The sequence below is a fragment of the Felis catus genome, chromosome A3 (assembly GCF_018350175.1).
Source record: "Felis catus isolate Fca126 chromosome A3, F.catus_Fca126_mat1.0, whole genome shotgun sequence".
In the NCBI taxonomy this organism is placed as follows: domain Eukaryota; kingdom Metazoa; phylum Chordata; class Mammalia; order Carnivora; family Felidae; genus Felis; species Felis catus.
Genome location: NC_058370.1, coordinates 3621580 through 3637946, shown reverse-complemented (window position 1 = coordinate 3637946; position 16367 = coordinate 3621580). Strand labels below are relative to the sequence as shown.

The 16367-nt window shown below is 45.0% G+C and overlaps 1 protein-coding gene across 6 annotated transcripts in view; it reads left to right on the top strand.

The window, feature by feature from the left end:
* The window catches only part of PHACTR3 (phosphatase and actin regulator 3), a 214107-nt gene extending 208371 nt beyond the window's left edge, over nucleotides 1-5736 (top strand). Inside the window, exons 11-13 of one of the 6 annotated variants that reach the window (XM_003983301.6) lie at nucleotides 39-179; nucleotides 2414-2490; nucleotides 5158-5736. In XM_003983301.6, coding sequence (XP_003983350.2) covers nucleotides 39-179; nucleotides 2414-2490; nucleotides 5158-5173 — 234 coding nt within the window. In that variant the 3' untranslated portion in view covers nucleotides 5174-5736. Of the gene's footprint in view, nucleotides 1-38; nucleotides 180-1442; nucleotides 1751-2413; nucleotides 2491-5157 lie in introns of those variants that run through there. The other 5 variants (XM_045053424.1, XM_045053423.1, XM_045053426.1 and 2 more) reach the window with 5 other exon arrangements.
* The last annotated feature ends 10631 nt before the right edge of the window (nucleotides 5737-16367 follow it).

The window sequence follows — 16367 nt, the reverse complement described above, 5'->3', positions numbered from 1 at the left end:
AGGTGACAATAGCTAACTGTGACGATCTTGTATTTCAGCTTAATCAGAGACCCACAGTTGACGAGCTAAGAGACCGAAAGATTCTGATACGGTTCAGTGACTATGTGGAGGTGGCGAAAGCTCAGGATTATGACAGACGGGCAGACAAGCCGTGGACACGACTGTCAGCCGCCGACAAGGTACAGAGCAGACCTGTCTGCTGGTCGGGGTAGGGTGGGGTATGGCAGCACGTGACGAGGGCAGGCCACAACATGCCAGGGAGTTCGTGCCTGGATGGTGGTGTAGCGGGGTTCTCGCACAGAGAGTCCTGACACCCAGGCTCTTCCTTCCTGAGTTTATTCGTGCCGGCACCGCTCAGTTGGGTTCGTACCCGAAGAACTGAGTCCCGAACGCCACATGACATAGGGTTGTTTTTTTTAATGTTTATTTTTGAGAGAGAGAGAGAGAGACAGAAACAGAAACAGAGACAGAGTGAGCGGATGAGGTGCAGAGAGAGAGAGGGAGGGAGACACAGAATCCTGAAGCAGGCTCCGGGCTCCAAGCTGTCAGCACAGAGCCCGACACGGGGCTTGAACTCGCGAACCGCGAGATCGTGACCCAAGCCGAAGTCGGATGCTTAATCCGCTGAGCCACCCAGGTGCCCCCATGTGGCGTAGTTTTTTTATACATTTACTTCTTTGTCTCTCATATATGGTAACATACAAATATGCAGTCTGATTAAGGGGTCTCATGTTACAAGGTCGTGAGGGATGTTGTCACATACGTGAATAGCCAGGTTGCCCTGAGGTTTTTTTTTTTTTTTCCTTAGAGAGGGGACCCTACCAAAGTGGATGCCACCAGGTCTGGAAATTAAGCCTGTGCTTTGACCCCCGTTGTTGGTCTCACAAAGCCAATCTGGGGTCGCAGCTGTGTTTCCAACTAGGGGGCAATGTCTGCAGACGTTTCTGGCTATCCCAAGTGACAGGTGCTACTGGAGTGTAGCGGGTGGAACGCAGAGATGCCACTAAACGTCCCATAATGCACAGGATGGCCCCACAACAGGGAATTCTCCAATCCTGAATGTCAAGAGTATGGAAGTTGAGGAACTATGGTCTGGATGAACCAAAAGCAGGCAAGGCTGGAGGAAAAGAGGCAGGGGACAGAGGTTTAAACAGACTTAGCTACAGTCAGACAGAGAGGGGTGGAGTCAGCCGAGGCCCTCAGGAAAACCCTGGCAGTGAAGACACAGGAGGCTCTGGATGTGTCCAGGACTGGTCCGGGGTGAGGTCCCGGGAGCCTCCAGGGCAGTGTGACCTGAACGCTCTGGGTGCAGGACGAGAGCAAGGAAGCAGTGGGTCCCAGACACTAGGGGACAGAGCAGAGGGAATGAACGTTCACCCAACCCTCGCCCTGTCCTGGACTGAACCGGCCTGTCTGGCATTATTATTTCATTTAATCCTCAGAAAGTCCCCGTGAGAGATGTGTCATTATCACCCCTGTGGAGGTTCTATCGGACAGATGATTTGGACGGGCTCAGAGGGTATGTTCCTGTCCATGGTCCCATGCTGTGGATGGGCAGGACTGAAGCCTCATCCCCTCTGGCCGCTCATGATTTTACAGCTTTTAGGAAGAGCAAAATGATTTGCTCAGCCAGTGAGTTGGCCGAACGTGCTAATTGTTCCTTGTTCCCCGTGTGCGGACCGTGAATAAGTGAGGTGACATGTAAATGCACGCAGGTGTCACATCCCCTTGGCCAGGCGCAGCCAGCCGGCAGGCGGACCTGGCCTTGGCTCCCTGGGCGAGGGGAGAAGCGAGCACGTCTCTGGCAGCACCCGGGTTTGAGCGCGGGAGGAGTGCTCCCTGGGATCCCTGGCTCAGAGCCTCTCCCTGCCCCCAGCTGGCCCCTCAGGGTTTATGTGAGGGAGTGCACGGTCCCAGGGGGCAGGGGGAGGCTGGAAGAGCCCGAGGACCCGCCCTGAAACACAGCGATGCGCTCCCCACCCGCGTGTAGCCACGATACTGTTTTTCACGTGACACCAAGCCTGACCTCATGCTGAAATTAGAATGGCTTCTCAATGATCTAATTGCAGAATTCCAAATAAGTCCACCAAAAGCCCGACCTCCTTCATGAATTTGGTGTCCCTACTTCATGGAGTCCCCTAAGCACGTGCCGGGGCCACCTGTCACATGTGGTGGGCGTTGTCTTCCTTCTCCGACACAGCAAATCAATTCACTGACCTCTTCCCGGACACCAGCATCAGGGCCGTGCGCGTGCTAAGAGGCTGAATGCTGGGCCACAAGTGGTTTCTTTTTCGTTGTTTGAACTACATTACAAAACACCAGAACTCAACCAGGATTGCGAACTGTTGTTGAGCCGCAGCCAGGGTACTAATTTCCTATGTCGGCTTCTTCCTGTCCTGTTTTTACATTTCAGGCAGCCATTCGCAAAGAGCTCAATGAATACAAAAGTAACGAGATGGAGGTCCATGCATCAAGCAAGCATTTGACAAGGTCAGATTTCTAGATGTTCGTGTGGATTCCATGGGACTTACAACACGGTGTTCTTTAGAAAGAAAAGATAAAACGCCACAGAGATCTGTGTAATTAGGCAAACGGATCCCGTATTTCTGCCGAGAGCTGCGCTGAACAGACAGTGCGCCTCCTTCTTGGTCACGGCTCCTGTGGGCTTGGGGGAAGGTGGTGTGTAGAACATGGGTCCTGGGTTTATTTAAGTAGTTAATGTACGGTTGTTGTTTTTTTTTTTAACGTTCATTTATTTTTGCGAGAGACAGGGAGTGCGCGCACCAGTGAGTGAGCGAGCCATCCGGAGTGCGAGCAGGGGAGGGGCAGAGAGAGAGGGAGACACAGAATCCGAAGCAGGCTCCAAGCCCTGAGCTGTCAGCACAGAGCCCGACACGGGGCTCGAACCCACGAACCGCGAGATCATGACCTGAGCCCAAGTCGGACACTCCACCAACTGAGCCACCCAGGCGCCCCATGTTTTTACCTTTAGTGCCTTCCTCCTTAAGTTTATATTTTAGTTATGTTTTATAAGGTAAAAAAAAAAAAAAAAAAAAAGAAAAAAACTAAAACAGTAGGACTTTTTTTCTTAATATTTATTTATTTTTGAGAGAGAGAGAGAGAGAGACAGAGACAGAGCAGGAGCAGGGGAGGGGCAGAGAGAGGGAGACACAGAATCCAAAGCAGGCTCCAGGCTCTGAGCTGTCAGCACAGAGCCAGAGAAGGGGCTCAAACCCATGAACTGTGAGATCATGACCTGAGCTGAAGTCAGAGGCTTAACTTACTGAGCCACCCACGCACCCCTTAAGTTTATTTATTTTGAGAGAGAGAGAGAGAGAGAGAGAAAGCAGGGAGGGACAGAAAGAGGGAGACACAGAATCCGAAGCAGCCTCCAGGCTCCGAGCTGTCAGCACAGAGCCTGACGCAGGACTAGAACCCACAAGCTGTGAGATCATGACCTGAGCCAAAGTCAGATGCTTAACCAGCTGAGCCCCCCAGGTGCCCAGTAGTTAATGTACCTTTAAGAAAAGCCTCAAAGTAATGTGAGTAATCTGCCAGCACATTAGCTCTGCCTCCTGTGAAGGCCAGACGTCCCCACTATAGAACCCCACTCCTCGATACTGACAGGAGGCCGTGAAGTCACTCCCAGGTACTTGTTCCTGGCTTGAATTTCTGTTCACATCTTTAACACGAGCTGATGCTTCCCCATCACTCACATATTTGAGCACCTGCCGTGTGCCAAGTGCGTCTACAGGTGCTGAGAACGTAGCCCTGCATTAGCTAACAGAGGCCCCCTCTGCAGGGAACCTCTGTTCCGGTGGGAGTACACTGGCCATCATCCATACCCAAGACTTTCCACTTCAAGGTGACTGCGCTCCGTGTTCATGTTATCATAAAGATGCCATGGGGTGGCCTCTGGGTGACGCAGTGGCCCTGGCTCACTGGCTGCATGTTCGTTGCATGGCCATGAGTTGTAACGCCTGATGAAAGTCCTCCTGTTTAATCCTGATGAGTGTGGGTGTGCGGCTACCAGCCTTCACCCGAACCAGTTCTCGTATCACTTCTCCCTTGGCCTCAAGGCGCTCCGGCCCCAGATGCAAAGAGAATGGAAATCCTGGGTGTAGATACTTCCTTAAACTAAAATAGTGGGACTCCTTTCCTTTTCTGGTTGTCCCAAGGTGGCCCCCGCAGTTCTTTAAAACGTTCGGTCTGTAAGGTCAGTGCGGCTGTGGAGCAGAGGCAGGCGTGATGGAACTCTATCCCACAAGGCAGTTTTAGGACGAATATATTGAGGGAGGAAGTTGAGGTTGCAAAAGCAGGAGAAAATGATACAAATAAATAGTTTAAAAAACTTTAAGGTTTCCCTCCCCCCTGACTGGCATATGTTTGGCAGGAATAGATCGTCTTAGTTTTGATTATTCAAAACACTCAAAAATGTTTAGGAAATAAACCGTGCCCAGTAAAACCAAAGCTATTTTTAGTGATCGCCCTGTGTTGAAGAAAAAGGCTGTCAATTATGACATGGCCTTACGGATGTTAACATTTAATACGTTTTCTCATTACACATTATTAAGGGTTGTTTACCAAAGAGGTCTATTTTCTCTTGTAAGCCCTGAGTGCCTCTCTTAGATGATGGGATTTTAAGAGTTAACCCCAAACCTGGACATCAGGAAACAGTGATAAGGTGGTATGTACCACATGCTAGCACTTGGTATAAACTGTTAAAAGAACACCACCAGCCACATGAGATTTTCTTCAATGTGTTCAATGTCACCGCAAGCACGTTACCAGCTCTACCGGAATAAAACCAAACCACAGCTGTACTAGGACTCCCCATAGTTTGTTTCATCCGTCATTTCATTACTTCTACCGATGTAGCAAAGCCTTGGCCTTTTCTGTGCACACCAAGGGCTTGGCAGGCAGCCCTTCAAACGGAGTTTTAGGAAGTCTTGGAATTCAGCGTATAATTCCTTTGGGGGCCCAGCGTGGGCCTGGGAGTCGGGAGCCCTCTGGGCCCCCCGCTGCTTGACGCAGAGCACGTCCATCCTTGGGTCTTATAGGGTGGATGTCTGAGCAGCTTTTAAAAGTGGAAGGTTTTGGCCGTTTTCACTTAGAAGTGTATAGCCTTAAACTGTTTTCTCTTTTCGTAATTCCTAGATTCCACAGGCCATAGAGATTTTCTTCTGAGAAGAATTTTTGTTTAATTTTTGATACCAACACTGAACATTCGTCAGGGAACTTTCCTGAAGTTCAGCTCCAGACCCCCTGCTGTGTCAGCGCCAGGAGCAGGATCACGCGGGCAGGTGGTCTGGGCTGTGCTCACCTGTACGAGGAGAAACCAGGGGACGGCCTTCACTCTCTGGTGTCTGAGGGGTAGGAACTGTCGGACCAGTTGAGACCCAGAGTCGCTCTCCCAGAAGAAAACTGTCCTTTGCCTTTGAACCTTGTTTCGCAGCCCTGTGGTGAGACGGAGGGCGGGCGACGGGCAGGCGCCGGCACTCCTCCGGGCCCCCGACACGGGACGTGCGGCACAGTGACGTTCAGTATTCTGTTGGAAAGACATTTTTATTCTGATCACAGTTAATTTGAGAACTCTTTAAGTTCACGTTATACAAAATTATTTACTGTATTATACTTTTCTTTTTTTATATAATGTCTAACAAAAAAAATACAGCTGCAACATTTTGATTCCTGTTAATTTTGTTCTTTAATTAAATGACTACTTATTGCAGGCAATGAACCCGGGTTTTACGTTTTCTTGGAGGTGGGATGAGAGAGGTGTGTTAGATCGGAGATCTGTGATATAAGTCCAGTTTTCTTACTTTTGAGCCATCAAATCCAAACACGCAAAAGAGAATTCCAACTTTGTGTGCTTTTGTTTTGTAAATTCTGGTAGCGTGTGTGGTTTGTGCCTTGGGAAATCGAATTATCTTTGTCAAGTTACTTTGAGTTTACGTATCGTAGAGAAATGACCCTGGAAGTAAGTACCAGCTCGGCGGGAGAATTCTACCACGATGAAGATGAGATGAAGATGAGGCCCTCTTTAAGGGTAACTTCAGGTTTGCATTTGTAAACACTGTTGAAAACCGTTAGAAGAGACAAAGGTTGAGATGGAGTGGAGATTATAAAGAGGAAAGTTACCCCAGCACAAAGGTAAAAAGGAATGTTGGCACCAAGGGGGAAAATAAATACAAATTAACGTTCCCCGAAAGGTAGTTTTACTTGGCCTTTGGAGAAGTGTCCTCACAGAAGAGAGCCCGCCTGCCCACCCGAGAGCCTCCGGAGACATGGGGAGGCGGGAAGCCCAGGGCTCGGAGCACGCCTTGAGAAGCCTGCAGACCCTGTGGCTTAAATCCCAGCTCTGCGCTGTGCACCAAGATTCCGACTTTCTAGGAAGATCATTGCTCTCTCTGTCTCTGTCTCTCTCTCCCTCTCTCTCAACACATGGCTGTAACTTCTAAATGCGGGAACAGCACCCGACACGTTGTATGCATCCGGCGAATGTTACCTGCTCGTGGGCCCCCCAGGGAGCCCCGGAGCAGGTGCGTGTCCCCTATGACTTCCTCCTGCACACACGGCCTCACTGCTTCCCACGACCCCTCCTGCTCAACTGCTTTATGACCGAAGCGGGTAGGGTGCCCGTGGAAGCTGCTCGGCCCTCATGGCAGCGCTCTGTCCTAAGGGACAGGTGCTGGATCCTGGCTGCTGGCAAACACAGTGGTAGTTGGTCGAATTCGACTCTTTGAAAGCAATCGCTGTTGGTCGCAAACCTCCAGCTACCTCTTAACTTGCTGTGTCACCTCCTGCGAATCGGTTCACTTCTTGGAGCCTCAATTTCTTTGCCTGTGAGACGAGATGATATGTAAACATTTTCTAACCAGAAGCCTGGTTATGCTTTTGTGAGCATTTATGTGTATGTATATATATATATATATATATGGTGTATTTAGCATATACCTATATTTACTGTATTCATAAGCCATTATTTGTGGCCAGTCAACCTATTCTAAAGCACATACTAGCAGCTCTCTACTTTGTTTTATTCCGTTTAAAGTATTAGCTGGGGCCCAGATTGTGTAACACTATGATTTCCATCTCTTTCATATAGAAATATCCACCTACTTCCTATGAAATGAGGAACAGAGAGGGGTCCTTCTGTTCGAAACCATCCTGGCCCCCAAAGCAGAAGGGACCGGTCCTGTTTAGAAGATGGCTAAACTAGGCCTCTGGTTAGAGGTGGCTTGGCAGATGGGACACGTGTTCAGGTAGTTTTGCCCAAGTACGGTCAGTTCCGTAACTAATGGGTAAATTCAAAAGTTAAGATACAGGATACCCGATGGAGGGTTTGGTGTGGTTCAGGCTCGAGGGCTCTAAGATATCCTAAAACCAGAAGACATCTTCATTGTAATCAAAATTTTTAGCAACAGTATCTAACTTCTACGTTGTCTTAATCATAAACTGTTCCTTTAAATTGTATTTCTGAAGTTCACATCCTTATCCTAGAGGTCAAGAGATGAACTGAAACTGTGAATGGAGTGTGTCCACCCTGCACTAAGGAAGGCTCTGGTATGCCATCTCGGATGTCTCTTATCCTGTCTGGAGGAACAAAATGAAAAAGCAGTGTATAAATCTCACGGAATGGGTGATACACATGATGTGTATATAAACGCACGTGTTCTATAAATTTGAGGAGAAAGTGTACGTACTTAAGAGCCTTGAGACTTGGGAAAAACCACGTCTGCCTTCTTATTCAATAACAATCACATACAGTGTCTGAGTTATCACAGTTCTCCACAACTGGGAGGCATTAACGAGGTTTTTATGCATTGACTTCACAAATCATTTGTTCTAATTTTTACAAAATAAGATCAGCTATTAAAGTAACAACAGGAAGTCGTTAAAGAAATTCTGTTTTTAAGCAGTTGAACAGATTTAAAAACCATAATTGATTATTTTATGGGGGAAATTAAGTCACTTTTAGAAATACCAAGTTTTAACCCAATATAGGAGAAATAGTACATTATAGGTCTTTGTAAAAACTACATTTTTAAACATTAAAAGGGGCTTGGAAATTATACAACATGAATAATTTTTAGACAACTGAAATGTCTAAAGCCCCCTGAGCCCAAAACCCTAACATCAAGAAGTCCATCTTGTGGAAATATGTGGTAACTACAAGTCTAAATTCTGGGAGATGAAAATCCAAGTTTTTAGCTACATACCCACAGTTCTTTAATAGCTAATTCAAGTCCAGTAATGGATAATTCTATTGATAATATCATTAGTCTCACATGCTTCTAATCTCCACTTACCCAGGTTCTTTTCCAGAGATTTTTTTCAGTTTTTCGTGTGAAAGAAACCTCTGAGATGTTGATAAGAAACTGAACATGTTGACAGTCCAACAGAACATGTGAAAATATTTCTAAACAGTGAATTACCATAAATTAATTTTTCTGTGGACTTATTGATAGTGATCTCAGGAACAGATCACTAGCTCATATTTAGATGATGTTAGACTGAACAATGGAAAAGCTACTGGCTATCAGGTCCACTGCTTTATGAAAAACAGTCTTGTTTTATGTTTAGAATAATAACTTTTAAGTCTTTCATCTCAACTGTTAAATCTCCTTTAAAGAAGGTGAACAGGGAAATTCTAAAAATCACACTTTCTTGACAATAGGCAATGGGAGAGAAAGCTGGATGTGGCATAATGCTAATAATTCTTAGAAACATGCTATTATATATGCATTATTGCCTTCTAAATGCAGTTTATTCTTTTTCAAAGATACATATACTGAAAGTGTTATTTCAGCGCAGGTGTGTGCCCTGAGAGAATGGTCCATTCCCTGCCTTCCACCCAGAGAACCGGGTGACACTGGTGACCCCCGGTGTGGCACAGACGGTCTCGGGAACACCTCACACCTTGCTCTTAGGTTTGTTTGTTGCTACTATTTCCTAATGTGTTATTGTGATCAGAATTCTACTTCCGTTGTTTCCTCATGGGAGTTATGATTCCTTCTCTGCTTTCTTGAACTTTCCACTCGCTGTTAAAGAACTGAGTATGAGTTCGTGGACGGTAACCGTGAGTGGGTTACCGGCCAACAGGTGGTGTTGACAGCTGGGTGAAGAACTCCCTCCCACAGCTGGGAGCCTCACGCCTTGTGCGGAGGTTGGAGCCGAGTTCGTCACCGTGGACCTCCAGTTTACTGTGCAATGAAGCCCTGGACGGAACCCGCACAGTCGAGTACCGCTCAGAGGGTCTGCTCGCCTTCTGTGGTATCAGGATGTGGTGGCATCTGGGTCTCTCTCGTAACGTCTGTAGAGCCAAGGATTTACGTTTCTGCTTGGCTATACTAATGCTGCAAAATTTCTCTTTCTTCCACATGTTCTTCTGGAATAGTTACCACTTTATGGCTCGGTTTGGTTGAGGAAGTGCGATACACCTACACCAACATGGTGTTAAGTTGCAATCCAGGTAAGAAATATAAATTATTGGCTATAATGATCATTTATTTTTAACATGTTTGAAATAGGAGGACCAAGAAGTCGTACTTCTGTGTCAGTTAACTAACATTATCATTAGCCTCTGCTAATGCAAAATTGACTTAAATCACTATTTTTGTTAAATAGTAAGATAAATTAAGAAAGAAATTTATAATAAAGAAGAGCGCTGACCTTTAAAAGTTTTCTTCTACACTAGGGGTCTTGCAAACGACAGCCCACAGACCAAATCTGGCCTGCCTTTTTTTTTTTTTCTTTTAATGCCCTGCAGGCTAAAAATGGATCGTACATTTTTAAACAGTTACAACTTGACATATTTATACAAGACCTATATATATTCTCAAATGCCAGAGTCCTGCTCCATTAGGTCCAGGGGTTCCTGAAGGATGAACAGCATCGGCGAAAAAGTGAAAAAAAAAAAAAAATAGAACAAAAATAAAAATGAACACAGACCACAGCAGTGTGTTGAACTGGCCGCTTTATTGTGGCAAACGTGGCATATTTGTTAGCAATTTCCTTGTACTGTGCGTCATCTATGTTTTCTGGCATTACCTAATTCTAAAAATGTTCCTATGTATAATCACCCTTTAAGGAATAACATGGTAATTTTCTCATGACGTTCCCTCCTGCCCTTTGCTTATTAATTTCTTACATTATTTTCATTATCTACGTTTATCTATAATCTATAAAGCATTTGCCTTGCTGTTTTCATGAAAGGGCATTTATCTCTCAACACCTCAAGTGGAACAGTTACAGGGACGTGACCTCTTAGTTGTTTCCCTGAACCACTTGTGGCTTGAGGAACAAAAGTGTTCACCTCGGTCCAAGGTGCTAGAAGGGGGCCAAGAGGGCCTTAGGAACGCACGCCTTACACATTCTCAGAGAGACAATGCACCTAGGAACTAATGAACCATTCTGTACCTTAACCGACTAGGTTCAGTCATCATCTGGAATGCCTCCTGGGGGCCAAGTGGGCCTAGGGGTTGGAGTAACTTGTGCCCATAGATACACTCCTTTGGTGCCAGAGTGGGGCTTTCAAATCCATTTGTTCCTTCCTTGGCTGGGAAATGTATGAGGCTATCCTTCCTTTGGGTAGAGGAGTCTTTATAGGGGGTGGCAAGGGCTAAATGTAGGGCCGCACAGCCTCCTTGCGGAACCTTCTTTCTTTCCCAATGGTTCTTTTCCCGGGAGGCCTGTCGAGGGCAGTTCCCCAACACATAATTCCCCAGGTACTTTTGTTAAGGCCAGATTACATAGAAGCCGGAGTACCAGAAGCTTTGCTGTTGGCAGGCTGCCCTGCAGTCCCGATCCGTCCACCGCCCGGGGCCCTGCCATCAGGCCGGTTGGAGAGCTCGGCCTCCGGCACTCAAATTTTCCTATTGGTCCACAAAGCCTAAAACATTTCCTGTATGGTCTTTTAGATAATTTACCAACGGCTGCTCTAATTTTTCTTAAGTTTAAATATATAATAGAAAATGTTAAAAATCAACTACACAGAACAAAGCGAAACAGCTACATTGTTTCTAAATAAGCTTAAAATTGTTTAAACATGAAATCTGTCCCAAACATCAGTATTCATTGTAATCTCATACTGACAGTACTTGACTTGCATAAAATGCACATTTTATTAGGTGAATAGTAAAGGCCCTATTGATGTTAAGGCAGGCATTTCATTAGTGTGAAAACCCTCACCCCTCCAACTCCCTTGCATTTAAAATTAATGCTATTGCAGCATAAACCAAAATTATAGTATCTGAAGTTCAAGATAGCACAACAGACAAACCTCATTAAAAACATCTGATTCCTGGGGTGCCTGGGTGGCTCAGTCAGTTAAGTGCCTGCCTTTGATTCAGGCCATGATCTCCTGGTTCGTGGGTTCGAGCCCCCCATCAGGCTCCGTGCTGACAGCTGAGAGCCTGGAGCCTACTTCCGATTCTGTCTCCCTCTCTCTTTGCCCCCCACCCCCTTCTCTCTCAAAAATAAACACTAAAAAATAAACATCTGTATTCCTGGGGGGGGCGGGAGGGGATGTACTGAATTCTTTTCCTCTAGATGTTATTTTAGAATATTTCCATGGATATTTTGACCTGATGTGTTTTAAAACCTCCCCAAACTAAACATTACAAGCCCAGCCATAAAAAAAATATAACCTCTTCTTTGATAACATCTATGCACAATTGATACCCCTATACATTTCTTCCAAGGGGCCAAGCAGATGGAAGTCCCTAGGATTCTGCATCACTACCTTGAATTTCATTTTTAAGTAAAAGGAAAGGGTTGATCTCTCACTTATCTGTGTCTAGAGTGGAGCACAGTATGTGTCCTCTAACAGAGGCTCAAGTGGCTGATTGGCTAATATTTTGTTATCAATTTTAATGGGAATGCTGCAACTCCATAAAATTGGAGGGTCTGAGTTTTAGGTACATTGGCCCTCTCTGGTTTCAGTAAAGTCCTATCTAGAAATGCTACATTTGTTCACTTACTTGTTCACGTTGTTGCAAGCTGGCTTTTTAGGGCACTTTTTAGGTTCTGGAAATAGTGGTGTAAGTTACTGTTCACAAGTGAATAAGACAAGCTTCCTGTTCTTGTAGGATTTATAGGAGTGGGGTTATGGAAGGGAAGAAGAAAGAAATTTCTGGAGTGATATTAACATTAACAGGATTGTGAGGGAAGATCTCTCTGAAGAGGTCTCACTTACATGGGACCTGAAGGACAGCAAGTTCCCAGGAACAAAGACTCTAAGGTAGGAATGTGATTGTTCAAGGCACGTTGCTTGAAGTCTGAACGAGAGGAGTAGGAAATAAGGGTGAGGAAAGGGACAGAGGCCAGCTCACGTGGGGACTTTTAGGTCCCGCTATAAAGGTGGGCTGTAAAGTGCAAAGGACACCTCTGGAGAGGTCTTGTGGGTGGTGGTTTTTCATTTTTAAGTAAAGTGAGGTGAAATTCAGACGACCTAAAGCTAACCATGTTGAGTGCACTTTGGTGGCATTTAATACACTCACAAGCCCATACAACCGCCGCTTCTATCTAGTTCCAAAACATTTCCATCACGAAGAGGCTCTGTACCCTTGAAGCAGGTTCTCCTCAGCTTCCCCCTCCCCCAGCCCCTGGCAGCCACTCATCTGCTTTGTCTCCGTGGATTTACATATTCTGGAGATTGCATAATAGTCCAGTTCTATGGTGTAACCTCATGTTTATTTTTTCACTTAGCATAATGTTCTTGAAGCTCGTCTACACTGTAACATGAATCAGTATTTCTTCCTTTTGTGGCTGAGTAAATAGTCCATGTGTAGATACACTACATATGTTTATTCATTTAATGCCCACTTGGGTCGTGTCCACATTGGCCCTTGTGACTGGTACACATTCTTAGGTATTTAAATATGTCTTCAGTTCTTATGGTAGATACCAAAGGGTGAGATTGCTGAGTCATGGGATAATTCCACATTTAACTCTTGAGGAACCACCAAACTGGTTTTCACAGCGGCTGGTAGTAGTTTACTTCCCCAGAAACACGCAAGGGTTCCAATTCTCGCACAAGCTTGCCAACGCGCTTTCTGTTCCTTGACTCTAGCCATTCTGGTGTGCCATCTCGTTATGGTTTTGACTTGCAGTTTCCTAACAACTGATGATATTCTGTGCATGTTCGTGTGCTGGTTGGCCAGGTGTACATCTTCCCTGGAGAAATGGTCACGCAAGTCCTTCGCCCATGTTTTAATTGGGTCATTTGTTATTCTGTTGCTTAGTTGTAAGAATTCTTTATATAGTCTCAATATTAGATCCTAATCAGGTATGTGCAAGCATTTTCTCCCATTCTGTAGGCTGTCTTCTCACTCTTATTAAACTATTTTTGCACAAAGGTTTTCATTTTTTTTTTTAAGTCCCATTTGTTTTATGTTGCTGGTGCTTTTGGTGTCTTATCTAAGACTCCACTGCTAAATCCAAGGTCATGAAGACTTACTCCTATGTTTTTTCCTAAGAATTTTGGATCAGTTTATCTTTTATGTGTGTGTAAGGTCAGGGCACAACCTCACTGCTTGGCATGGGGCTAGCCAGCTGTCCTGAGCTATGTGTTAAAGATTGTTCGTTTCCCCACCAAATGGCTTAGCACTCTCGATGAAACTCGGTTGGCCACAGGCGAGCAGGCTTACCTCTGGACCACCGTTTCTATTCCACTGGCCTAGGTATCTTTCCCTATTGAGTCACTACACTATTTTGATTGATGTAGCTTTGTAGTTAAGTGTTAACATTACAATGTGTGAGTATTCCAACTGTATTATTTTTTTGAGGTTGTTTTGCTTTGTGGGGCCCCTTCCATTTCCATTTGATTTTTAGGATCAGCTTTTTTGTTTCTGCAAAAAGGCCATTGGGATTTTGACAGGGATTGCATTTAATCTGTAAATTACTTCAGAGGACTGCCATCTTGACAAAATATTAAGTTTTGCACTCGACCGCAAGATGTCTTTCCACTCACTCAGATCTTGAATTTCTACTGACATCTCATGGTTTCCATGTGCAAATCTTTTACCTCCTTCATTAAATGCGTTCCTTTTAATGTGCTGCTGAATCCAGCTTGCTGTTATTTTGTGGAGGATTTTTACCTTGCGTTCATAAAGTATACTGGTCTGTAGTTTTCTTGTGATGTCTTTGATTTTGGGAGCAAGGGAATGCTGGTCTCATAGAGTGAGTTAGGAACGTTCTCTCTTCTATCTTCTGGTGTTAATTCTTACTTAAATACTTGGTAGAATTCTTTGTTGATTACAGATTCAATCTCTTCACATGTTATAGGACTGTTCAGATTTTGTTTCTCCTGAAGTAAGTTTTGGTAGTTTGTGTTTCTAGGAATTCACCACTTTCACATGAATTATCTAATTTGTTGCCATGTGACTCTTTATAGTATTCTCATGATCCTGTTTCTTTAAGGTCAGTGGTAATGTCCCAAAATTTCATTCCTGATTTTAGAAATTTTAGTCTTCTGTGTATCTCAGTCTACTAATGGTTTACCAACTTTTGGTTTTGATTTTCTGTTGCTTTTCTATTCTGTGTTTTTTTCTTAAATCCCCAATATTTTATTATTTCCTTCCTTCTAACAGCTTTGGGTGTCACTCTTTCTCCTAGTTTTTTAAAGTTGGGTTACTGATTGGAGTTGTTTTTAACTTCTATAAATTTGCAGCTATAAACTTCCCTCTCAGTGATTTCACTGTCATAGAAGTTCCATGATGCTGCATTTCTGTTTGTCCCAAAGTATATTCTCATCTCCCTTTGATTTATTCTTTGACCCATTAGTTAAGAGGATGCAGTCACTGGAGTCTCAAGTAAGGAAGTGGCACGCTAGGATTTATGACTTAGCAAGAATGTATTGGCTGCAAAGTAAATAAAGTATTGTGGGAGCAAGTGTGAGTGCTGGAGAGCCACACAGGAGGCTGTGTGAGAAACAGTGACACTGTCAATAGTAGTGACAGTGCAAGTGACAGAAATTACACATTTGGAACATACTTGGGCAGTAAAATCCACAGGATTTGATCAACTAAGTGGCCACTTAGTTTCAGTTAAGGGAAAAAGAGAAATGAGAAATTCCTTCTAGGTTTTGGCTTGCATAGTCGGGTGGCTAAAAGCGACATTTACTGAGATGGAGAGACCATGTTTATTTTTCCTTTGGTGTTGAGAAGGAATGCCAAGGGAGAGAAATCAAGGGTTGAGACCTGAGATGCTTGTTAGAACTGTCAAAAACGAGTGTATATGAGATGCTGATGTACAAAGCAAGGGTCAGAACCTGGATACATCTGGAAGTCATCAACACAGAGATGATTATGTGGAACCAGATGCAGTTACCTAAGGAGGAAGTATAGATTGAGGAATGAGCCCCACATCCAGAGGTAAAGGGGAAGCCAGGGGCGAGACAAGGAATGGAAAATATGCCAGGCCACGTCTGGGTGACAAAGCACTAAGAAGCTGAGTTAAGAAGAAGAGAGAGATTAAACTTGGTAAAATCAATCACTGATGATTTTGATAAAAAGTCGTTTCGGGGAAATAGTAAGTAAAGCAGCTGGGCTGAGGGAAGGTGAAGCGCACACAAGAAGTGTACAAGCTGAGATAGTAACTGGGGAAAATTCTTTCCCTATGCTCTGTGTGGAGGTGAGTAGAGAATTACACGGGACGGGCAGCAGTCAGAGGGGAGCTTGGTGCTAAAGGCCTTGTTTTGTTTCGTGTGTGTGTTAGTAAGTGTGGGCCACACACCCTGCAGCGAGATGCCAGAGACGGTCAGATGCAGAGCACTGGTGGGGACGGTCCTTAAATGAAGAGGCACATGTGCCACTGGAACATGTGGGAAATTGGGAAATGCCGGTATTGACAGGTAACATGTCAGAATTCAGGGAGAAAGGACGGGCAAGTGGGAAGTGAGGCCCTCAGCTACATGGGGAAGAACTAAGGACAGAGGGAGGTACTGAGATGCAATGATACTCCGGAAAAGAGGCAAAGCCAATTAAAAGGGGCAAGTGAGGATTGTCAAGCAGCCATTTGAAATCTGCCTTCCTAAGTTTAAGCTTGATTATATATATGACTTGGCTCCAGTGACGTTCAGGTTGTGGAATGAGGGGTGTGAATTAGCGGATGCAGTGAGAGGAGAGAGTTCTTTTCGACTGAAGAGCCGAGAATAGGTAAGGAAGGAAAGACAGACAAGAAAGGGAACAGGCTTAGCGGAGCAGTGGTGGCGTGAACAGCCCAGGGCTACTCTAGACAGCAAGCTGGAGAGACGCGACAAAGGTCAGCGCGATAAGAAGGCTGGAAACGGAGATTCAGAGGGGGAGCAACTACTGGCACTGGCCAGGTCACAGCTCACACTCGGGCTGGCGTACACGTACAGT